At 42.5% G+C, this 25,007-nt stretch overlaps 1 protein-coding gene and 1 non-coding gene across 2 annotated transcripts; both read right to left on the bottom strand.

The window, feature by feature from the left end:
* Positions 1 to 2,800: 2,800 nt before the first annotated feature.
* LOC112938018 (small nucleolar RNA Z247) lies at positions 2,801 to 2,939 on the bottom strand. The gene has a single exon (XR_003241066.1). It is a non-coding gene; the product is annotated as a small nucleolar RNA Z247 (small nucleolar RNA).
* A 12,739-nt stretch (positions 2,940 to 15,678) lies between these two features.
* LOC4329439 (uncharacterized) lies at positions 15,679 to 16,942 on the bottom strand. Its single transcript, XM_015767893.3, has one exon. It carries the CDS (start codon positions 16,460 to 16,462, stop codon positions 16,100 to 16,102), a length of 363 nt encoding a protein of 120 aa, XP_015623379.1. The 5' UTR covers positions 16,463 to 16,942; the 3' UTR covers positions 15,679 to 16,099.
* Between the last annotated feature and the right edge of the window lie 8,065 nt (positions 16,943 to 25,007).

Raw genomic sequence — 25,007 nt, 5'->3', positions numbered from 1 at the left:
ATATCTTTGCTTAAAACCCTTTGCAACTAAGCGAGCCTTGTATCTATCTATTGAGCCATCTGCCTTTTTCTTTATCTTGTATACCCACTTACAGTCAATAATATTTTTACCACTAGTGGAGGGAGCAAGGTGCCAAGTCTTGTTCTTTTGTAAAGCATCAAATTCATTGTCCATGGCAGCTTTCCAATTCGAGTTACTCAAAGCATCATGCAGATTAGTGGGTTCAGAAGTAGTGACAAGATTTAGGTACCTCACTGTACCATCAGTATAGCTCTTAGGTTTGCGTATGCCTTGCTGCAGCCGAGTCACAGGACGTTGTGGAGGAGGTGGCGACGGAATGACCGGCGCAGGAGAAGCAGTGTCGACTGAGCTCGGTGAAGATCCCACGTCCTCGTGCGGCGGCGTCTCCAAAGCACCACCGTGCCCCCCTGGATTGGAGACAGAGCGCGCGGAGTGGAGGGAGGCGTCGCAGTGGCGCCAGGTGTCGACGGAGTAGTGGACGCGGAGGCGTCCTCCGCGTCAGAGGAGACAGACGCAGCCGGCGACGCAGACACAGCCGGCGATGCAGATGCGTGTGGAAAGGTCATTAGAGGCTCCTCTGGAGGCCATACAAGAAGGATCCCCTTCCACTTCTCGATCCCGGCCCGGAAAAGTGACCGACCCGAATGAAAGAAAGGGTTTATGAGCCCTAGCCCTGTAAGCCCACACCTGTGTAGAGTAGATCGTTCAACACCTCGATTAATGGAACGTGTATTCAGGAGGGCTCTGCTTCGCTCTATTCCACCTCCCGGGTGTATGGATTTCCTGAAAGTTTAATTCATATATCCGAAATGGAACGGAGAGAGAACTTTCCGTTCTGGGTTAGTGACCACATAACTCCTGTACCACTCACTAGTTTACAACATTGAAATAAGCGATTCTTTTTGCAATGTGTCTCTCAGCGTTTTTATTTTTCTCCCACGATCCAGAGGCACAGATGCAGGCGAATCGGCGCCGGAGAGCGCGCCTGTGCCCGTGCTCCCGCCAGCAGGCAGAGCGCCCATAAAAGGACGTTCCAGTGAATAATCTTGCTGTGGATTGTCGCCTGAAAAATTTGGAGAGTCTACATATGAAACATTAGTAGCAGGTGAATCATGCACCGATTGATCAGCTAGCTGTTCCAAACAGGAGGATGGATCGATCTGGTGCAGGTTCTCAGGGAGGAGTAAAATCTCTGCCTGGAGGCGAGCGCCGGCGTTAGGATGAAGTTCTTTAAACGGAAACACAGTTTCATCAAAAGTGACGTCCTGGGAAATATAAACTCGACCTGCTGATACATCTAAACACTTAAACCCCTTGTGCATAGTGCTATACCCAAGAAAAACACACCGGGTGGATCGGAATTGAAGCTTGCGAGTATTGTAAGGACGAAGATGAGGCCAGCAGGCACAACCGAAGGTGCGTAGAGAGGAGTAATCCAGGACTTGTTGAAAGAGTTTGGTGAGAGGTGGGACTCCGTCATTGACAGGAGTACGCAAGCGATTGATGAGATAAGCGGCAGTGAGAAACGCTTCATCCCAAAACTTTAGGGGCATACCGGCGTGAGCAAGAAGGGAGAGCCCTACTTCAACAATATGTCGGTGTTTTCGTTTGGCGGCGCCGTTTTGTTGATGTGTATGGGGGCAAGAGACATAGTGAGTGATGCCAATCCGTTGAAAAAACGTGTTGAGGCGTTGATACTCACCACCCCAATCGGTTTGAAGAGCGAGGATCTTTTTATCAAAATGACGCTCAACAAGGTTTTGAAAATCATGAAAGCATTGAAAAACTTCAGATTTACTCTTAAGAAGATAGATCCATGTAAACTTGCTAAAATCATCGACAAAGCTAACATAATAAGAACGCCTGCCAACTGAGGTTGGAGCGGGACCCCTTACATCTAAAAAAATAAGCTCTAAAGGAGCTTGAGACCGACTAAAAGACTTAGGATAGAGAAGTTGATGACTCTTCCCTTGCTGACATGCATCACAAATGATGTCTTTATTGAACTCACTAACAAAAGGCAAATCATTTTTGCTAAGAACTTGACGGACGATAGTGGATGACGGATGACCTAAGCGATCGTGCCACCGGGTCGAAGAGATCTTGTGGACACCAAAGGCACTCTTGTTGGCTGAAGGAGAGGACAGCTTCAGGGGATAGAGACGTCCTTTACATCTGCTGCGATGCAGAAGCCTCCTCGTGTCCCGATCCTTAATGGAAAAATGATAGGGATGAAGTTCAACAAAGGCATCAATATCAAATGCTAATCGAGATGCAGAAACTAAATTTTTGGTGGCTTCCGGGACATAGAGAACATTTTTAAGAACAAGGTTACCACTAGGAATTGGAACAGTAGCATGACCAATGTGTGAGATTTCCATACCTGCTCCGTTCACGGCGTGAACTTGTTCATTTCCGGTGTATTTGTCCCGCACCGTCAGCATGTCAAGTTCGCCGGTGACGTGGTCCGTGGCGCCGGTATCAACATACCAATTGGTATCGATACCATACGAAGTGGTGGCAACATTTGCAGCTTTTTCCTCCCCGGTGAAGGAGGTGTCGAAGCGTTTGAAGCACTTGATCACTGTGTGACCAAGCTTGCCACAGAGTTGGCACTTGGGTCGTTCTTGATTGCCGCCAAACCCGCCGCGACCACCTTGAGCAGGGCCGCGTCCACCAGGATTGGCGTTGCCGCGGCCGCGGCCACGTTGTCCACCATTGCCGCGCCCACGCATGGCGGCGTTCGCCTGTGCCATCCCTTGACGAAGCTCCAGGCGTTGCTCGAAGCTGATCAGTTGAGTGATCAACTCTGAGACAGAGATTGGTTCCACGCGGGCTGCAACCGCTGAAACCACTGGGTCGTAATCGAAGTCATGCCCGGCGAGGATGTAGGATACTAGATCCTCATCGTCGAGCTTTTTTCCGGCGGCGGTCATCTCATCCGCTAGGCCGCGCATCTTGTTGACGTAGTTGATCACGGAAAGATTGCCTTTCTGCGTTGTAGCGAGAGCCATTCTTGTGTTGATGGCCCGCGCCCTGGACTGGGACATAAACATGCCCTCAATTGCCTCCCACACGCCAGCGGCAGTGCTGACAGCTACAACCTGGGAGAGAACTTCTCGTGAGAGTGAAAGCAGAAGGTAACTTAGCACCTGTTGTTCTTGTGCAACCCATTCAGCATGGGCAGGATTGACGACGGTGACGTCCTTCTCGTCCTTCTTCACGATCATAGTCGGAGATGGCTTCTCCTTGGTTCCATCAAGGAACCCAGCCATCTGGGCTCCCCGCAGTGTCGCGAGGACTTGAGCTCGCCACAGCGAGAAGTTGCTGCGGGACAGCTTCTCTGTCACCGGCTGCGAGAGCGCCGGAGCAGAGGGAACAGCAGATGAGGATGACGCCATGAGGAAGGAGAGGAAGATGGCTCTGATACCATGTAAAGTGAGATTAACGTGGATGCCTCTCAGCACCACGGTTCCGTGTTAATATAGCAGGGAACAGTCCCCAGGCGTGGCGATTACATGTGGTTGTTACAGCTTTACCAAGAAGAAAGGAAACAGAAAACAAACTACAAGATTACATCTGTTATCTAATCCTATCACTAGGATCATCTCTATCTGAAACACTATCCAATCCATTCGGTTGTTTAACACCCCCTGGATCTGGCCGACTACCGACCGCATCCTCCGTGAGTTCGTGGTGAAGCAGGCCCAGCCACTGCCGTTGTTGCAGCCGCGCGGTTTCCGGCGGCCTGCTCAGGCGATAGTGAGGGAGGGAGGGAGAGAGGGGTGGGGTGGCGGCGAGGGTGAGGGTTGTCGCCCGTGTCGCCCTCTAAGATGACCGTTATATATATTTGTGGGCAGAGAAAGTACATGAATATGTACAAGGTATTTACTGACGACTTGAAAGACGTACGTACCCATGCATTTATTTCCTTGTAAAAATCAACCAGCACATCACCAAGTTGATGATTCAGGGATTCGACATAGAATTTCGCCGGTGCCTCATGTCAAACAGTCAAAGTGGAGACGCATAGAAATGGTCTTTTGCCGATTGCCACAAAGACAAAAAGATGATAAGGCCGGCCGTGTGCCCACCCAACGGCTCAGCCGGCCACACTATGCACTCGCTCGGACAGTCGATCGATCAGCACAGCAAACATCACTTTCGCCTTTGCGATCTGACGGTGAGATCAGAGCGAGCGAGCTAGAGTGGATTACTGCACCTGCCGGCTGTGGCATGCAGTGCCAGTGCTATAGCTCTTCCTGCCCTCTGCCCTGACGTGTTGCAATAGATCGACAGAGAATATTATTTTTGCCACGGACGGTACGGACAAGACAGTGAGCACTATTTTTGCTCTAGTGTCTGTCATTTGTTGGAATTGGCGATCGCTTATGGCACAGTACCGTGGACCATGCCCCCTCATTCCTGTCTGTCTATCTCGGAATTAACATCTCGTGAACTACAATACTCCTTCCATCCAAAAGAAATTATATACTCCCTCCGTTTCACAATGTAAGTCATTCTATCATTTCCTATATTCATATTAATGTTAATAAATCTAGATAGATATGTATATGGAAAATAATAGAATGACTTACATTGTGAAACAGAGAAAGTAATTACAATAAAAAAAACTAATATATGAAAGGAAAATGTTATAGATAGTCATAGCTAATTAAATGATACTCCCTCCGTCCCAGAAAAAGCCAACCTAGATAAGGATGGGATCATGTCCAAATTCGTTATACTATGAAGTGTCCCATCCTTGCGTAGGTTAGTTTCTTTTGAGATGGAGTAGGTGGTTAAGAGTGAAAGAGAGCATAGTAAAGAAGATGGGACTGAACCGGCCGTTGGACTGGAAAAACCAAAACTAGCACCTTTGATGACTCACTTTGTTCACAAGACCAAGCCAATCGGTCTTATGAGCCAGCTAAACTGGACGGTTTTCTTGTAAAGCCATCGAACCAGCACAGATTGAACCGATCGGCTCATTCACATAACAAATGGACTAGTGGTGGAGCCAGAAATTATTAAAGCCTAGCGCTCAAGTATAGCTCAACTAATGAGTTATTGATTTTCTCAAAAAAAAATTGCTTGTTGATTTAAGGGGATTCAAGCCCAAGTCTAAGGCTCAAGTCCAAGCTACTGTAGGCTTATCTCCGCTCGTGAATAGGACTTGGGCCATTTTAAGGCCCATGATTGCCGAATAGATGTTTGAAGCCCATTGTTTGGAATAAATTACCAAAAAACTTTCAAAAATGAAATGCAAATATAAGAGCATCTCCAACAGCCTCTCCAAATCGGACTCTCCAAACACCTATAGTCAACACTCCATCTGATTTGGCTAGTCAAACTAGTTACTCGCTCCAACAGCCTCTCTATCCATATGTCAATTGCATCATCTTCTTCCTCCTCTCCCGTTCTTCCTCTTTCTCCCGCGCGAGTCGACGGCGCGGCACCTCGCGCGAGCCTGTTAATTACTCAACTCTAATCTATTTAACTACCAAGCCTGTTAATTTGCACTCTACAGGCGTGCATTGGCAATGACATCCAAAATAAAAAAATTCACCGAGATGAAATTGGTACGCAGTAAAATTCCAATAACTGGTAGGACTGCAAAATTCAGTAGCATACACACCCGAAGGACGAAGTCCTCCTGCTTCCAGACGGTCAGGCAGCGGAAGGCGAGATGCGCGACCGCGACGCCGGCGCTGCTGCACGAGTCCGACTGCTGCTGCTGGCTCGCCGTGAACACAAAGCAGAACCCCAGGAGGCGGCAGAGCAGGAACAGATGCTGCATCGAAGAAGAAGAAGAAGCTGCCCACATTGGCGTGCCACTGATCCCCGTGCCCTGACTGCTCTTCTTCTTCTTCTTCTTCTTCTTCTTCTTCTTCTTCTTCTTCTTCTTCTTCTTCTTCTTCTTCTTCTTCTTCTTCTTCTTCTTCTTCTTCCTCCTCCTCCTCCTCCTCTCGTGCCTTTCTTGGACTTGGCACTCGATTTGGCTTAGCTCAGAGAAAGCACCGGCCGTCGAGCTCCTCGCGCGCGGCAGCGACGGTGGCGGCTATAGGATCGAATCACAAGAACTAAGCCAACCAGAGGGGGAGGTGAATGGTTGATATACCCAAAAACCTAAACTTTTAGTGGAAATAAAAGTTACCTTCGAATTCGATGTAGATCGGTCTGACCGAGGTTGATCCGCCGGTCTGACCGAGCTCGTGCCGCCGGTCTGACTGGTGTTGATCCGTCGGTCCAGCCACCTGAAGATTGCCTGCCGCGTGTGAAGTCGCCGCCGGTCTGACCGCCTCTCCTCCGTCGGTCTGACCGCCGCCTGCCGCCGGCCTGACTGCCGGTATGTCGCTGGTTAGACCGCCGAACCCGATGAAACACAAATTAAAGAACTCTTAAAGTAGATGACAACTTTATTGCTTCTCTCTGTGTTTACAAAGTGCACCAACAGCACTCCTTACAAAAATCTCGACTAAACTCGAAACCCTAACTAAACTAGCAACTCAATTGCTCTCAAAAGCGATACCGGGAAGCCTCATGCTCCCCCTCTATTTATACATGAGGTAGGCAGCCTAAAGCCATGAACCAAACTCATAGTAAGAGTCCTAAACACCTTAGGAAACCCTATAGTACAAGACACAAACTTTACATAACCAATCGTACCAAATTTGGACTCCTTCCAAATTCGACTCCGTATCCCATACGCACACAATACCTCCATCGTATGCCATATGGAATCTTCACCAACCACGTGCATCAACTCTAGCCTTAGTATCCCGCATGATATCTGACCACCACGGACATCTTCTTACCAAGCCGACTCCTGGTCTATCAACGCAAATACTCTCCCGAGGCATCGAGTCACCTACACATGAAACAAACAAAGAAACCATATTCCAAGACCAAGCTATCCCCAACTTGACTTATTGTTAGCAAACAACAGTATTACATACGTATAGTATCCATCTAGAAGCCATAACCATGAAACAATCACGGATATTCAAACAAACAACCCGAAACCGAAACCGACACAGCATCGGCCGGTCAGACCGCGGGCCGGGCCGGTCTGACAGCACACATAGCGCCGGTCTGACCGGCAACCTCCGCCCGGTCGGACTGGACACATAAAATAACAGTGAATCCGATCATCACCTGAAAATTGATTATCTCCAAAACCACTTCGACGATAATCTCCAAATATCAAAACCAATAATCACATATGCCAATTGTTCATCACAGAATAAGAATCAAAACACACTTTGATCTTACAGCGGCGAGGAGTCCTCCTCCTCCACCGGGGTCGTCGTGCAGCTTGCCATGGCGCTTCTCGAGGAGGAGCTGCGCTACCTCATGGTCCACCAAACCGTGCAGCTCGACCCCACGGGCATCTTCTCCCTGCGCCGCCTCTCACTCGGCTCCATGGACGACGGCTGTGGCGCCGGGAGGACGACAACTGCGGTGCCGGGAGGACGGCGACGGCGGCACCGGGCGGATGGCGCGGCGGGCAGGGAGGGAGCAGCAGATGGGATGGGGAAAGGGAGAGAGAGAGAGAGAGAGGAGAGAGGGTGTGGGACCCACACCGATGGCGAGCCCTCCTGGCTGGCCAACTTTGGCTAGTGTGGTGAGGAATTTAGCCAGCCAAATAGCTTGGCCATCCAGTTAGCAAGTCTGTTGGAGCACATTTTTTACCCAAGTTAGCCAAATTTTGGCTTGGAGAGCCATTTGGCCATTCTGTTGGAGATGCTCCAAACCATGCAAGTGAAGTGAGATTGGTTTGATTCCCCCGCAAATTTTGCGCGATGTACTAGCGGGCTATGGAGGAACCGGCTATGGATCTTCCTGTTGGGCCGAGGAACTAGCTCAAAGAGCCCATGTCTGGGTTGTGAACTTGTGATCGACCATTCCCAGTACATCAGCCCATGGAGAAACCGATCGAGCAGCAGAGCCTCCATGCATTCGCTTAAAAAAAAACGGTGTGAAGACTTCTCTTTAAAAGGAAAAAAAACGAACCCTGTGAAAGAGAGAGAGTGACAAGCTTGGAGACATGCATGTAGCGAGAACCAGAGATAATACACGTGTGACACCAGAAGAGAGGAGATGGAGGAGAGGATCAGAAGCTGGGAGGATGGAACGTTCCAAGCTGGGTAAGGACCTAGTACTTGGCCACTTTACTCGGGCTTTGCTGCGTGTGTGCGTGCACTGATGCAAAGCTCTAGCTAGTGTAGTGTTCCAGAATAGAAGGAACATGTGTGCGTGTACCGTAGTAGTGTACTATGCAAGGCTGCGACTGCTGCTGTGCTACTTGCGATGCTATAATAAGGTTATGTTGGGGTACTTGGATACCTCTGTTTCCTAACGAGGTTACAACAATTATTTGGTATTTGCATCTGAATTAAGGACTCTCTAGCTAGTCTAGTGTGCTTTATTGCCGGGCACGCCTAATGCCCAGCGATCACCCGCCCGTCCCCCTACTCCCCCTTCTCTCTCCCCTCTTCTTCCTACTCTTCTTCTCTTCTTACTACAGTAAAAAAAATAAAAAAATTTATGTATAGAAATACTATATATAAAAAATTTGAATTCAAATTTAAATTTGAATCGGGTACGTAAACTTTTGATTTATAAACTTTGGGTCTATAAACTTTAGGTGTATAAACTTTAGATGTATAGAAATACTATATATAGAAAATATTTGAATTCAAATTCAAATTTGAATCGGATATAATTCAAATTCAAATTTGAATCGGGTATGTAAACTTTTGACTTATAAACTTTGGATCTATAAACTTTAGGTGTATAAACTTTAGATGTATAGAAATACTATATATAGAAAATATTTGAATTCAAATTCAAATTTGAATCGGATATAATTCAAATTCAAATTTGAAACGGGTATATAAACTTTTGACTTATAAACTTTAGGTCTATAAACAGGTATATAAACTTTAAATGTATAAAAATACTATAAAAAATATTTGAATTCAAATTTAAATTTGAATCGGATATATAAACTTTTCATTTATAAACTTTGGGTCTATAAACTTTAGGTGTATAAACTTTAGGTGCATAAATTTACTAAAATAGGAAAGTAATGCGGTGCCAAAAAAGGAAATGTGGAGGGAGGGAGGGGGAGAGGTGGTGATCGCTACCCGATCGTGGTAGTGATCGATCGCGCATTAGACTTTCCGTTTATTGCCTTCTCTTTTACAATAACGAGGAAGGGTAGACTCCAATTTAGGGTCTCAAATAGAACTCAAATAATAACCATAGCCATCCAACCTCATTGTTGATCTAGCATGTAAAATATCAAATACAATATAAAACCCAAAGCACCGAGCAATGAGCAAAGGATATCTTTGATGGAATAGCTTACTACTCAACTTTCACTTAAGATGTTCCCCGTCAAATCACTCGAAGGCGGTGAGCCGGTGACCAAATATGTTATACTAGTGGTTACCCATCGCATTGCAGTGGAAAAATTTAGAAATACTTAAAAAACATTGAAGAAAATAGTTTATAATATGTAAAAGGACAATATTTTAAGCTTGATAATAGGTGATGTGGAATTGCGAGTGTATATTACACACAAATTGTTATGTACCAAACATGTGAAGAATTCAATGGCTATAATTAATTTATCTAGGTGACATGTATGGTTTTAATGGATTTTGAGATTTACAGTAATAACTATATTAAGTGGGTTGTAAATGAACATGAGACATGAATGGTTGAGATCAAAGCATGAGAAAAATCCAAAGGCTAATATTTTCTTGATGATGTGACTTTATACATGTCAAACTTTTGACTTTATACATGTCAAATATTTAGATAATGGAAGAAACATTACAGCCTTTGCACCTCACGTTGGCGCAATCACATTACTAAATGAACCAAAATAAAGCCTCAAGTCGATATTTATTAACTTCAAATTTCTTAATTATTAGATCCTCAAAATTGCTAATATGCTATAACCGAGACTGCAAATGGAGTAAGATCGATGGGTACCTATTAATTCTATTTTTTTGAAAAATATTAAATTAATTAAGCAATATACTGAATATAAATTCCAATTATAAGTAAATTGGTACTTGTTGGGGGAAGGCCAGAGGAGATCCCCTAGCTAGCTGTCTCCGCTCTAACAGTAAGGATCCTCCGGAGAGGCCTGAGGCACTCCGTGGAGCCCGGTGTGAAGGCTGCGGGTCGTAAGGTATCACTTTTTTGCAGCATCAAGGGTGTGTTTGGTTGCAAGCCACACTTTGCCACAGTTTGCCACGCCTAAGGTTAGGCAAATTTGACAGGTGTTTGGTTGTAGCCACAGTCGTGGCAAGATTCCCCTCCAACAAATTGGGTCCCACGTGTCAATAGCTCAAAAAAGTGTGGCAAGATTCCCTTAGGCTTAGTAAGTTGTGGCTAACAATTTGATCACCTCACCTTAGGCAAGATGTGGCAACTTTTGTTGGCAAGTAATGGTAAAGTGTGGCTGGGAACCAAACAGCCCCCAAGTGCTTTCGATGCCAACCTCTCGAATGGCTTCTAGATGGATTGAGGACAAGGGAACTGAACCTCAAGGACTTCGGTTTAACTAGTAACAAAGATTGGAAGCATTCAATGCTCCCACCAACCGTCCGCCTCACTTCGAGGCCTTGAAGACCTCAAAAAGCTCAAGAATCCAGCTCAGGTTTCCTGGATAGTTAGTTGGCCCATCATCATGATGGACCTAGTTTAAACATCTAGTGCTTGTAATAGAGCGCCCTCAAGAGGGCCCCACCTGTCAGCTAGACAAGCTGCCCGAATGTCTTAAGGTAATAAGGTCATTGGTTAGAAGCAATAATGTAAATTTGGTAAGCCTAGAGTAATCATCGGCTTCGAAGTCCTGAGATTAGCCGATGAGAGTTATCAAGTCGTCAGTTGTCGGATTCTTGCTATATTCGATTAAGGAAATTGATCTACTAAAGGAATCTTATCCAGAAGAGACCGAGTTCAAAGAGTATGCGGCATAGCAAGTTATCTATTAATTAGGAATAGTTTGTTAGTTTCCTTTTATCTTTAGGAAAGTGTGTTTAGTGTCCTATAAGGATTTTATCTTTTCCTTTTTATCCTTAGTTTATTTCTTGTCCGACAAGGACTGGTATCTCCCTATGGGTATAAATATGTTCACCCGGGGTCATTGTAATCTATCAATCTCTCGATCAATAAAAACTACTCTCGGTGCATCGCCACCCTTTTTACCGAGGTTTTTACTTATCATCCGACGGAACTTGGCACCTAACGCGGGGCTGCATCGGCTTTCGATCTCCGGCAAAGGGGTAAGTCCTACGTTCCGCCGGCCCTGGTGAATCTGTTGGCTACATTGGTGTTGTTCAAGGCTGCATCGCTTCGATCTCTTGGATCGCTCTGGTTTGGTTGATATATTTGCCTACCTGATATCTCAATTCTATCTCTAATTACATTGTTTTTAGTGACGCATCGGTTTAGTTGGAACTGTCTCGGTTAGGTCCGATCTTCTGTCTTAACCGATATATCTCTACAATCATAATGTTGTTCTAAATAGATTTGTCATATCCATCACATTAGATAGATCTATCGGCTCATCGAGTATTAGATTATCATATACAATCTCGTGCTGCATCGGTTAGGTTCGACCTACCATATTGTTATTGATAATATGAATCTTGTAAAGCCGATAGGTTCATGCTAGTGTTTTATCGGGGTGCTAGCCGATAAGTTATCTGGACGTTGCATCGGCTTATAAGGATTACATACAAGTTGGGTTTAGCCGATCGCAACAAAGGTTTCACTATTTAATCTAATCTTGTGGATTTCATGACATCAGACCTCCAGCCGATGTACGCTTTAGCCGTCGGATCAGTGCTTATTCTATCATGTCATTGTTAGCCGATTGGTTTCTACTGGATTATATTGCTATATTATATTATCATCAGTCGATTGCCTTCATATCATTATATACATTTGACATATAGCCGATAACTCAAAACCCTATCGCTATCGGCTGATATCGATATCGGCTGGAATCGGCATTGGTTGGAACTACTCCATCGGCTTCTCAGCCGATCAGCAATTTGATCTACTGATATCTTGTCAGTTGCAGAATAACTGACTGGCACGCCCTCATCTCATCAACTTTTAGACCTGCACAGGAGCTAAGCAGACCTCCCAGGCCAATTAATGTGTGTTTTTCGGGTCAACAGTTATACCGTATAATGGAGTTTTCTGCTACCGAGAAGTCTCTTGGTTAGCTGCATCTTACACTACTCCTTTCCTCCACCCCAAATGTTTCTAACACTTTGTATTGTTGTTGGATTTTGTTCCAACAATACTTATTAATTCCAAAATTTAAAGTCACTAATTTTAAATTGCATAATTATTACTTCTATTAGTGAAAAACTATAGTTTAGACTCCAAACATTGTACTAATCGATATATCTTAATTCTGAATTGTCTAGTTATTAATTTCGAATTTCAATATTATTAAATTAACAAAATAAGTAGTGAAACAAATGAAATGTTAGCATAGATTATATATATAATTTTATGATTACTATTTTTTATTCTTGGATCTATTAATAAAATAAAATTATTTTCTTCTTGGTTAGAGGTGGATACTGGATAACAAGCTAGCTAGCTCGGCTCGCGTTAAGGCTCAGTTTAATTTAAGCTCGATATCTTAACGAGCCAGTTTCACTCGGCTCGTTGGCCTTAATAAACTAAAAGAGTAGCCCTCGTTAGGCTCGTTAACGAGCCATATCTTATTTATTTCACCTTTCTAATTTTAAATATTTCATTTTATCATATATTACATAACAATAAACATTAACTAAGAAAGAATTGTTGCTCAGCTCATTTTACGAACCAGCGAAAAGCTAAAACAAAGTTGCACGTAGGAACACAACCTTACTACATAGCCTATAGAGTATGACAGATTAAAAAAAAAAGAACAACTGACCTGATAAATCGCTAGCGCCATAAATGATAAATTTACTCCATCACGATTACTCCGTAGCCAACAAAATCTCTATGCTTGAGAATGACCGTAAAAGTAGATCACTGAAACTCTGAAAGCAAAGTGATGGCGAGGGTAATATAATGAAGTCGGCATACGACTATTCGCAGTGACCCCAGTAGCTAGCTCGGTGGATGAGTGATGAGTGAATGAATAAAAGAATATTGGACAGATCGATCGATCCATCCATCGATGCTGGGACGTTATGACGACGAACCGGTCGGTGTGCAGTGCTTCGATTGGTGAAGACCGTGTCAAGGCTATAGGTTGCCTGACGACCCGGCCGTCCAGCGGCCAACCACAGCAAAGTCAAACCTGGCCTTCAAAGGCTTCAGCTACAAACGAAAACCCTGCCCACCTGTAACAGTTGACAAACCGGCCTAGTTTTGGCTTTGAGCTTTGCTCTCCTGCAGCTGCATATATACACACATGTTTTGCCTGCCGAGGGACGAAACTCCATCAATCTCTTTCCTTGTGCCGGCTATATTTGCTCCTACTCCTGCATATTTTGACATGTTCAGAGAATGGTATATATATATATATATATATATATATATATATATATATATATATATATATATATATATATATATATATATATATATATATATATATATATATATATATATATATATATATATATATATATATATGGACTTTTTCCTTACATATATATATGGTTCTAGACTTTTAGTGGAGTTTGTTTTGAAAAAAATGATTAGTCGAGAGACAGAGTTCTAGTATGGATGCATCGTACACACTCACTATCCGGCCGCGGTCCAAGCCTCAAAGGCAAGGCCACAATTTTTTCTTCTTCTTTTACAGGATAGTAACTATACTACATGTCTCAAAACATAAGAGAAAACCACAAGGAAAAAAAAAAGAAACTCTTCTTAATTTGCCTCCAGTGCAAGCTTGGCCCGGCCATGCGTACATGTTTGCTTACTCAACATGTCTCAGTACACTCGTCCGTGCAGCCTGCAGCTAGCTAATCAAACTCACACTAGCTACCCAAAGATCTGGCAGAGTTAGCTAGCTTTGATTGGGACTGCAGTGAGAAAGGATCGATTTAGGTAAGTTGACATGAAAACATTACACATTTACACGGTGAGAAAGGATCGATGAGATGTTATAACTAGTTATATATGCCATAAAAATTTTAAAACCTTTTACAACAAAAAAAAACCATTGTGATCAAATTAGACCATCAGTATAATTCCCGGCCCATGAGTTCTATTAAGGCTGTTTATTTTTTCAGTCGTTAGAAAGTGTATATATACCTATAAGATGATATATATGATGTACAAATTCTCTTAATATCAATTTATTGTAGGTTCCTCCAAAAAAATTATGGGAAAAGATATACGTACTATACTGTTTGTACTAACTTTGTACAAGTTAATGCTATTGGGTCATGTTGCAATTAATTCTTGACTTTTTAGAACTTCCAGTTGATTTAATCAAGCGGTTGAGATTTTTCATCAGTAAAAAGTTTGTAAGAAATTTTTAGTATATGTAGAGCGCTATAGACGCACACACTCTGCATCTATATATTGTCATGTATCCCTGTATAATTTCGTTACACAATTCTTGTCATTTGGCACGCACCTAGCTTAGCTTATCCATTCAACGTGTGGCTCACAAGCGCCTCCAGCTCTGATCTTTTTTCTTTTCGTATTCTTGAACTCCACCAGGAAGAGGGGACCAAATATCAGCTCACAGACAGAGAACAAGTTGCTTCCGACAAGAGATTGTCCTACAATATCTGTATCTATATGCAGGTATACTATCGGGATCTTTTCCTTCAAATCTCGTGGTGCATCGCTAGCTCTCTGTAGCCATCCAAGTGTTGCTGATGATTCATTGATCTCCAACCCATACTGCCCATTTATAATTTTCATTATTATTCATTAATTTCATCATGCTGGCGATCGTCATCCATGAGTTGTTTCAACCACAAATAAATAAAAGATATACATGCATTAAAAAAACGAGCGACTATATATATGAATAGTCAATCTTGTGTGTATTTAATTCTGTAGAAGGTGACTATAATTAATTAATCCAAATTTCAAAATATAAAAAGGATAGTTTGTGCCGACGGTTTTGTTTATTCCGACTTGCATGAGCTCTTGCTGGGAAATTTATGCAAAATTGTATAGTAATGTTCTATGTGGTCTTTGAGATTTTCTTATGAAATAGCTTTTCAAGTTTACACATGCTAAACATGTCATGATCAAGCTCTATATTTCTAGCTATAGTTTAGTTTAAAAATACTGAGAGATGGTGAACCCTCAATCTCGTACTAGTTAGATCTCTGTAGGCACACAATTTAGATCTTTGCATTCATAAGGAGTACTAGAAAAACAATTCTGTGCGTCACCTGAAAGGCACAAGAAATTGAACTTTTGCAAATTTACGCAGTAAAACTACAGTATAGCAGAAAGTCAGCAGAAAGATCTGGTAGATGACAGACACATATTAGAGGTGCAAGTACAAGGATTAATTAGAAAATTATGCACCTAGCATATGCACTATATGCAGAAAGATTTGGTAGATGACATATGCTATAAGCTGAACAAGAAATTGACACCACCTATATATATGCAAGGAGATGAAGAAAGAGCTCATCATGAAGATCCAAATCTGGAAATTAATCTTTATAATAACGAATTCTATGCATATATATTACAGCCACAACAATGAACTACAACTTTCCCTTGGCCAACAAAACTGATCACTTGCCTAGCTAGCTAGCTATCCCCCTATCTTCATCTCTCCATGGCCTCTAACTTGATGAACCTGCAGTTGTCGGCTTCTCGCCCCAGCTCCTTTTTCTTTCCCCACATCTTCTTGAGTTGTGTAAATTCAACTTAACAATCCCAACTCGAACAACACAAGAACATATGCATAGTCGATCTTGTAGATGAGCAAGCAGTATCGACGATGAAGATCGATACATATATACATATATGTATATATATAATCAAGATCCACACATGAATATGGACATGTACATATATATACTTTTTTGTCTTCTTGGCTTGGCTATCATCAGCTGTAGTCACCGCCTCGTCCCGGCGCTGACGACGGCGGCGGGTTGTGGTGGTGGTGGTGGCCGCGGGCGATGAGGCGGGCGGGGAGCGGCCTGCCGGTGCCGGAGCCGCCGCAGCTGCGGCAGGGCATCCGGCCGGAGCCGGCGCAGGTGCGGCAGCCGGAGTCGCCGTCGGACCAGCGGTTGCAGAGGCAGTCGACGCGGCCGCTGCCGCCGCACGTGGCGCACCGTGGCCGCGCGTCCCACCTCGACGCCGCCGGCAGCTGCCGCCCGTCGCCGCCGCCGCCCATGGTCCGGTTCGCCATGGCCACCCCCGCCAGCATCCCCAGCCCCGCCGACGCTATCACGATCGGCCCAACCATCGTACTAGTGTCCACGAACTAGGAGGAGGAAGGGGAGGAAGCTAGGAAGAAGAAGAGGAGTTGTTTGTATGCGTTTTCTTGGCGTATATAGTGGGTAGGGAGGAAAAGATTTGGGGGGTGGTTTGTTTGGCGGGGAAGAGGCGGGCGAGCGTGTGTAGGAGAGGGAGGCGACGTGCGTGCGTGCGCGCGCGCGACGGCGTGCGAGCGATGGAGGAGGGAGTACTTGGTTTTTTACGGTTTTTTGTGGGCGAGGGAGCGCCGGCGCGTCTCGGGTTTATAGGATTTTTTTTTTCTCTCTTCCGCGCGCGTGTGAAGGAGGATATATGGGTTGCGTGGCGCGCGGCGCGACGGCAGCAGTAAGCTAGCGGTGGGTGGTAGGAGAGATCGAGTTTTTGGAGGGTAGCGAGGCGGGGAAGGCGTGTCCGCCTTGTTACCTCTGGCTTGCGGAGTTGGTTACTCTTTGGTGAGAGTTGTGTACGGCTGGAGAGCCGTGTTTCTGCTTTATACATGCACGCACCTGGCTATACCTTGTTAGCTTAGCTGCCGGGGATTTTGGCATATATGGCCACCGGCCGGGGACGAAGGTTCGGTTCGATCTCTAGTGATTTAGAACCCTAGTTTTTCTACTGTGTGAAAATATATTTGTCGCGATGGTATTTGTTGCAAGTGTACTATTAGTTTGATCGTGCCAAACACGTATTCACTGCTCTTTTGGTTATCGTTCGGATTAACATACAGATTTTACCTCAATATTTTATTAGGATATTTTTTAAACTGCTAAATATATACTAGTATATTACGTGCGAAAATTTTTTATATAAAATTTGATTATTTTTTGAACTTATAATAATTAAAACTCAAATAATCATGCACTGATAGTTTATTTTTCGTGCTTTAACTATATCTTAAAATACCACCTATATATAATTATCTTTTCAATTTTAGTTTTACTCTCTTGCAAAACGATATAACTGTTGCCATGTAGTATAAAGTTTGTTATTCGTGCCACATTTTAGTTAACTACAGCTTTGTTTTAATTAGCTGGTTTTCAATTATGCATCTATCAGCAATATATCTCGTATACTAAGTTTTTTTTGGATTATTGAGAAACGGATTATTTGCTCCACACTTAGAAAATATATTTTCTCAACAAACTTTTTGCTATTATATTGTTTAGACTAATTGTTTTAAGTTATTACATATTAAATTTATTTCTTAAAACATTTAATTTATCTCTCTAATCAAGTTGACAATCCATATATATTTTGTTCAATTATCTGCTCTATATTGAGCTAAGTCCCATTATTAATTAGAGATGAAGGTAGCGTACCTGTGCGTACGCTCAATCAGAAACTGAAATCAAAAAGAGCATTTTGGGAGTAAATTATATATATGATCCGTATTAGTAGTAACCTAAACTATATATATCATTTTCACTAAGTAGGAGATGCATTTTTTTGTAAGATATATAATGAAAATGGAATGACAACCCAAGGCTCCAAAACCTCCGTTGTTAATTATATAGGTCCCAGCCAATTAAGGAGACCCATGCACATGCACGCATAAAGCAGCCAACATTTCATATATACTCCACAGCATAACGTACGTCCTTGTCCCTGCTTTTTTCACAATTGCTGTATTTGATCTTGATCCACACTCGATTGACTGGGCCAATGCCCAATGGCCAATGCCAATTTAGGCTTAATTAATTATGAAAAGGAGATTACCCAACTATATATACATAGCTATTAGATGTGTTTTGCCTCTTTTTAGAATTAATTTGCTTTGCGACCATGTGCGCGACAAAGACACAGGTTTATTATTGACATTAATATGTTGCTTTCGATGCAGGTCATCGTATGCCGTCACAATTACTTTGGGCTAATCTCTACCAGTTTTGGCCTTCGGCTTTATTTATACATATCTGTTATATATCATGGATAATCTAAACAACTAGATGGTCGAGGCGTTGATCTAGAATTATAATATGCAAGATATGTTTGAAATGTTTTCCTGTGATTTGGATAGTAGGTAGGTGTTGCCCCTTCTATGAGTAGTTTATTTTCCGAGGGAAGCAGGAATTTCCATGTCATGGTGTCACCTACTCTTTTATGGCTTGTAATTTAGCAAATTTTAGACGTATGCTAAAAGTAGAGAGCAGAGATGTAATGTAGTGCAATCTGTGCTTTAATAAAATCCCTTAATTATATTTGAAAAACTTTGAGGTTCCAAATATACGGGAAGTATTTACATTTAACCAATAATAATGGTGATCCAACCCTAGCTGCCCCACCGGCCCCTGGCTAGAGTTTTCCTTACCATCGGTCTCACCCTGCCCTAGCTAGAGTTTCTCTTACCATCATTTACCGTGATAACTGACGTTACCACCGTGGTATGATAATGGCAATGATTCTTTAACCCCCCCCCCCCCATCAAGCTCAAAAGAAATGAGACAAAAATTTAACTTTGTGTTCAATTTCATCTGATTTTTCTCACTATTCACTTGTGTAACTTTCTTTCCCTGGTAAGTTAAACCCTGCTCCCCAACGAACTCTTCGTGAGATGGGCTAGCTACAGCGGAGAATGACATCACATACCAAACTTGACGCAAGAATACTGAGATTATGGGGCTGTTTAGTTCCCAAAAATTTTTCCCAAAAACATCACATCGAATCTTTGGACATATGTATAGAGTATTAAATATAGATAAAAAGAAAAAACTAATTGCATAGTTTGCATGTAAATCGCAAGACGAATCTTTTGAGCCTAATTAGTCCATGATTAGCCATAATTAGTCTATGATTAGTCCATGATGTGCTAATGACAGATTAATTAGGCTCAAAAGATTTGTCTCGCGGTTTCCAGGCGAGTTATGAAATTAGTTTTTTCATTCGTGTCCAAAAACCCCTTCCGACATCCGGTCAAACATCCGATGTGACACTGAAAAATTTTCATTTCTCTTACCATCAAAAATTTTCATTTTCAAAAATTTTAATAGCAGCTGCGCCGTTGAGAACTCGAAACAGTGTCGGTGCTAGGTATAGTCAACACGATTTAGGCTTCGTTCGTTCCTGGGCGATCCAGGGGACTGAGAGAGAAAAGTATCTCGTTTTCCGTGCGCACGTTTCCCAAACTACTAAACGGTGCGTTTTTTACAAAAAAAATTCTATAGGAAAGTTGCTTTAAAAAATCATATTAATCCATTTTTGAAGTTTAAAATAGTTAATACTCAATTAATCATGTGCTAATGGCTCACATCGTTTTGCGTATCTTCCCAATCTCTCCAATCCCCTTCTCCTCAAAGACACCCTTAATGTTTCCAGTGATGTTATTGACATCTTTTTTCGTGGGATTGATGGATTTTTTTTTTTACTTTTGTTTTTCTTGGCAACCTTCTTGCTCTGCATTGTAGCCAATGTTCCTCTCTTCTCTTGCAGTAATGTAATGCCGTGCGAATTAAGATTTAATTTGTATGTTTAAAATAAAAAAAATCTAGGTGATGTGAAGGAAGTGTGTGCACGTAGCTAAAGACTAGTTGTAACTATCCACGATGTTTCCTCCAAGAAAATTTCTAACTGTCAAAATCAATCCATAAGTTAAATGAAACCATTTTAATTTAATTTGTGGAAAATCCAATTTTATCTTGGCTACTCTAGTACATCAACAAATCTTGGCTAGATTAGCATTTGCTGTCGACATGAGTCTATCTATTGGCTGTGTGGTGGCGACAACCATGTACATGCATTTAATCTATAATAGATGTCCACTGTGGACAAACCTTCTTTACTCCCGGTTGGTAACCCCTTTTAGTCCCGGGTTTCCAACCGGGAGTAGTAATCCGGGACTAAATATGGGTATCTTTAGTCCCGGTTGATAACAACAACCGTTATTAAAGAGAGACAGTCCAGATGGTCCCCTTTTCTTTTTTTTTTCTTTTTTATTTTCTCCTGAATTGAGTGGCATGCACATACCCAAATCAAACCCTAAAACCCCAAATCAAATAACATCCTAACTCTACATCACAAATCTTGAAGTTATTCATACACACAAATTAAATACATCATAAATCCTAAAAAATACAAAACAAATCAAATACATCACACATTATACATCTTAGATCCATACAAATGTCCAATGAATCACAGAATTATACATCTCAATAATCACATATTATAAAAAAAAATGGCCGCTCGCTGCTGCCGGCCGCCGGCCGCCTGCCCGCCGCCGCCGCGCGCGGCCCCCCGCCACAGGCCGCCGCCGGCCTTGCTCGGCGCCGCCCGGCACGACCGCCGCGCGTGGCCCCTCGGCCACAGGCCGCCGCCGGCCCTGCTCAGCGCCGCCCGGCACGGCCGCCGCCGGCCGTCTGCCGGCTGCCGGATGGGAGGGGAGGAGGGGAGTAGAGGGGAGAAGGAGGAAGGGGAGAATGGGGAGGAGAGGGAAGGGGAGGAGGAGGAGGCTTGGATCTTAGGGGAGTTGGAGAGGGATGATCTTATCTCTAAATATTTAGTCTGGGACTTAACCGATCAGAGATGAGAGAAAAATATTTGCTCCTGGTTAGTAACTTCAACCGGGACTAAAGATTAGATCTTTAGTCCTTAATCTTTAGTCCCGGTTTATAGTACCAACCGTGACTAATGATCTAAATGATCTTTACTCCAGATCAAAATTTTTATAACCGGGATTAAAAATAATTTTTAGTCCCGGTTTTTACTAGATCTGTGACTATTGTGGAAATCAGTCGACCGAGTAAAGATCATTTCTCCAGTAGTGGTCCTAATGATCACTCAGCTTTCATCGAGAAAATAACGTGTAAAAAATTGTCAAGATAACCCAAAGGCGTACAATAGTGTTGCCGTGGTCAAGGTCGACCAGCGGCAAAACTACCTACTATCTCTGCCCTAAAACGATTTTATTTTTATATATCTCACATATACCAACATAAAACTAAAAGGCTAAAAATTTATTTACTTTTTCAAACTTAAATGCATTTATCCCTTACATTTCTAAACTCTACTAATGTATTTGTAGCTTCAATATATATATTAACTGTCTTAGAAAATAAAGTTCTTAAAGTCTTTGTGAGATGAAAGGAGTAGGCACTAATAACTGACTCTCAGCCTCACCTGACAGAGAGGCCGAGTGGACTGGTAAGCTGCAGAAAATTGATTTATTAAATAAGTCCACGTGCTTGTTTTAATGACTTGGATCGATCGATCATTTTCCTGGGTCAAAATCAAAATTCTAATAATATACTTTATTCGATGCTGGCCGAGTTTGACTTTGCTCAATTAATTAATTAATCTCTAGACAGCTCTTCTCTTCTTCGACAGTTCGACCCGTTCTGTTCTGTCTGATACTGACACAAATAATTTCTTCTTTTTTTTGAGAAAAAATAATTTCTTCTCTCTTTCTCTTTCTCTTTCTGTTCTAAAACAACAGATTTAGAAAGGAGAGGCATGATGAGGACACAACTAGCTCGGATCTAACCATGACGACATTATGTATTAATCAACTAAAGGTGCATATGTTCTATAATAGATTTACTTGTTATATATTTGAACAAACGTTGCTACACAATGAGTTTCGTGTGTTTTTGTTTGCAGAGGTACTTTCTTGGGCGAAAGAAAAGAGACCGAGCGTAAGGAATACATGGATGATTGAAGAAGTTGATTGGGGACTAAACCAAGACCTTCTCCAAGTCTTCTTTTATCTCACCACGCCACTTTTGGTCCATAGATGACAAGAGATAAAGTTCTACACGTTTTGGATTCAGATTTGGGCCTCCTGACAGCATCAACTTCAAACAGACCTAGCCGCTGATCTAGAAGGAATTTTGTAGCCACCAGGTAACTAAAACAATAACATGCAAAGGAGAAGATACTATTATGTTATAAAGAAACCCCTTATTCCTACTTAGCCAAATAGATCAACAAATAGTTGTTGTATCTATCAAAAACAGATTTTCTCATCTCTTTGGAAACACATAAAAACCAATTCTTAAACATATGAGTAACATTACAAGGAGGTTGTAAATTAGAAACCATATGAATGATATGTAGAATTATGTGATGATTTAATCGTGGTGATGAACAATTATCACATGTAAATGTTTATGAAAACACGGTGATGTGTTTTTGGACGGTAAACAATGCGGTGGTCGTCACTATTGCCGGTTAGACCGGGTGGTGCATGTCGGTCAGACCGGAGGTGTCTGGGCAGTCTGACCAGGTTGCTTGATGGTCAGGCCGACAGGCTCTAGGTGGGAGTCGGTTTCGGGTTGTTTTCGTGGGATTTCTAGATTGCTTCATGTTTATAATTTCTAAATGGTTTCTATTTGCATGTGATATTATTGTGTACTGATGTGAGTTAAGTTGGTGCGAACTTGTACTCAAATATAGAGTTTCTTTGTTGTTCATATGCAGGTGTTGCTTGAGGCCATGGAAATATAGCCAGTGATAGATCGGGACTAGGCTTGGGGGAATTTGAAGTCCAGATGGTAAAGGATATCACATGGGATGCTCAGGTTAGAGAACAATGCATGTCGATGTGAAAGTTTCCATATGGCATACACGTGGGTGTTGTCTGCATATGGAAAGCAGAGTTAAATTTGGATTAAAATACATGTTTGGAAAGATTAGAGTTTGTAAAGTTTGTTTCTTATATGGGAAGGTTTCCTAGGGGATTAGGACTTCTTGTATGAGTTGGATTCATGGCTAGGGGCAGCCACATTATGGGTATAAATAGATAAGGGGTTGAGGCTAGAAGATATCGACTTTTTGGGAGAGAAAAGTTAGGGTTTGCTTCGAGGTTTCAATCCTAGCTCGTGAGTTGAGAAGGGGGTGCTTTAGATGCACTTTGTAAACACATTGATGCAATAAAGTTGATTTATTTTCAAGAGTTTTATTGGTACGTGTTTTTCTAGATCCCGACAGTTTGACCAGTGTACTACTGGTGGTCTAACCGGCGAAACGGCGGTGGTCTAACCGACAGCAAGCAAGCGCTCAGACCGGCGACGGCGAGCAGCAGAAGGCGAGGAAGCGGTGGTCCGACCGGTCGGACAATACCGATCAGACCGGGGGCGTAGAGGCGGTCAGACCGATGTGTACACGGTGGTCAAACCGACTACGTCAAGATCTCCATCAACTACGAGGGTTACTTTTATTTTCGCTACAAGTTTTTGGTTTTTTGTGTTCCTACTATTCACCCCATGGTAGATTTGTTTGGTCTTGTTCGATCCTACATGATGGACCACACCAGACAAGATAAATGATATTGGAAGAACAAATGTTCGATGATTTCATCTCTGTGACAAAAGCAGCATATCTTACTATCTTTTCATTTTAATTTGATGTAGAGACTTCATTTGTGTCCTAAGGCCCTGGATGGATCAAGGACTAAATTTTAGCCCGTGTCACATCAGATATTTGGACACTAATTAGAAGTACTAAACATAGACTAATGACAAAACTCATTCCATAACTCTAGGCTGATTCGCGAGACCAACGTTGATTCCTTCGACGTGTCAATTGGACAAATACGCATTGGAAATGTTTGATGCTTCTTGGGGCTTCTTTGGCGACCGTGAAGTCACTGGATGAATTGCCGAGTAGATAGATCAGATCCGGAGGAGAGTGGAAATTGCTCAAACAGTGGAGTGATGTGGAAAGAGCTAGGTGTCGGTCACAAAAACCTTAATAAGAAGTGAGGAGCTGATTGAATCATAAAAAGTGATTGATCGCAATCTTAGGGCAAAGCCAAAATAATCATGAGTGGCCACAATATTATAAGTCTCTTCCTCTTGACCAAATCTGAGAATCTATTAAGCCTAATTAATCTATGATTAGCCTATATGATGCTACAATAAACGTGCGCTAATTATGGATTAATTACGTTTAAAAATTTTGTCTCGCGAATTAGCTCTCACTTATACAATTAATTTTATTATTAGTCTATATTTAATACTTCTAATTAATGTTTAAACATCCGATGTGACAGGGACTAAATTGATCAAACACCAGCTTAGCTAGGTTATCTTGTAAGAACTACATTCCAATGATATCAAAGGAAAATTTTGATTTTGAACGGTCTTTTTTTTTATACCGTTACCATCAAAGGTAAGGTAAATTAGAGTACCCGCTCATCAAAGTGTCAAATTACATCGGTGTCCCTCCCATCCTGGCCTCTTTGCAAACAAGCATGTGCTAAGAAAAATACGAACCGGCCTCATTTTTAGCTATCAAAAAAAGAAAAAGAGACCTCATTTTTGGCTCAACCTATGAAACGACCTTATTTTTGGCTATTTCAGCCGCCGTCTCCCATGCCATCTCTCTGGCTTAACGGGTAAGCTAACTAGGAACGAAATTGACATGGTCAGGGAGACTCATTTCGCACATGCTCTAAATCCTGTACGTTGTTGTCCTGCATCGCGAGGTCATTTTCGTTGAGTTTTAACTTCAGGGAGATGAGCAATTGGGGACTGAACCGCTGAATCAGACCTATAAAGTTGAATCCTTTGTTTGCGGTTTTTATACGGGCACATGGACAT

This window comes from Oryza sativa, chromosome 2 (assembly GCF_034140825.1).
Source record: "Oryza sativa Japonica Group chromosome 2, ASM3414082v1".
Classification (NCBI taxonomy): Eukaryota; Viridiplantae; Streptophyta; class Magnoliopsida; order Poales; family Poaceae; genus Oryza; species Oryza sativa.
This window is presented reverse-complemented; position numbering and strand designations above follow the sequence as displayed.

Excerpts from the sequence above, each read along its gene's own strand:
- LOC4329439 (XM_015767893.3), bottom strand. The coding sequence starts at position 16,462 with ATGGTTGGGCCGATCGTGATAGCGTCGGCGGGGCTGGGGATGCTGGCG.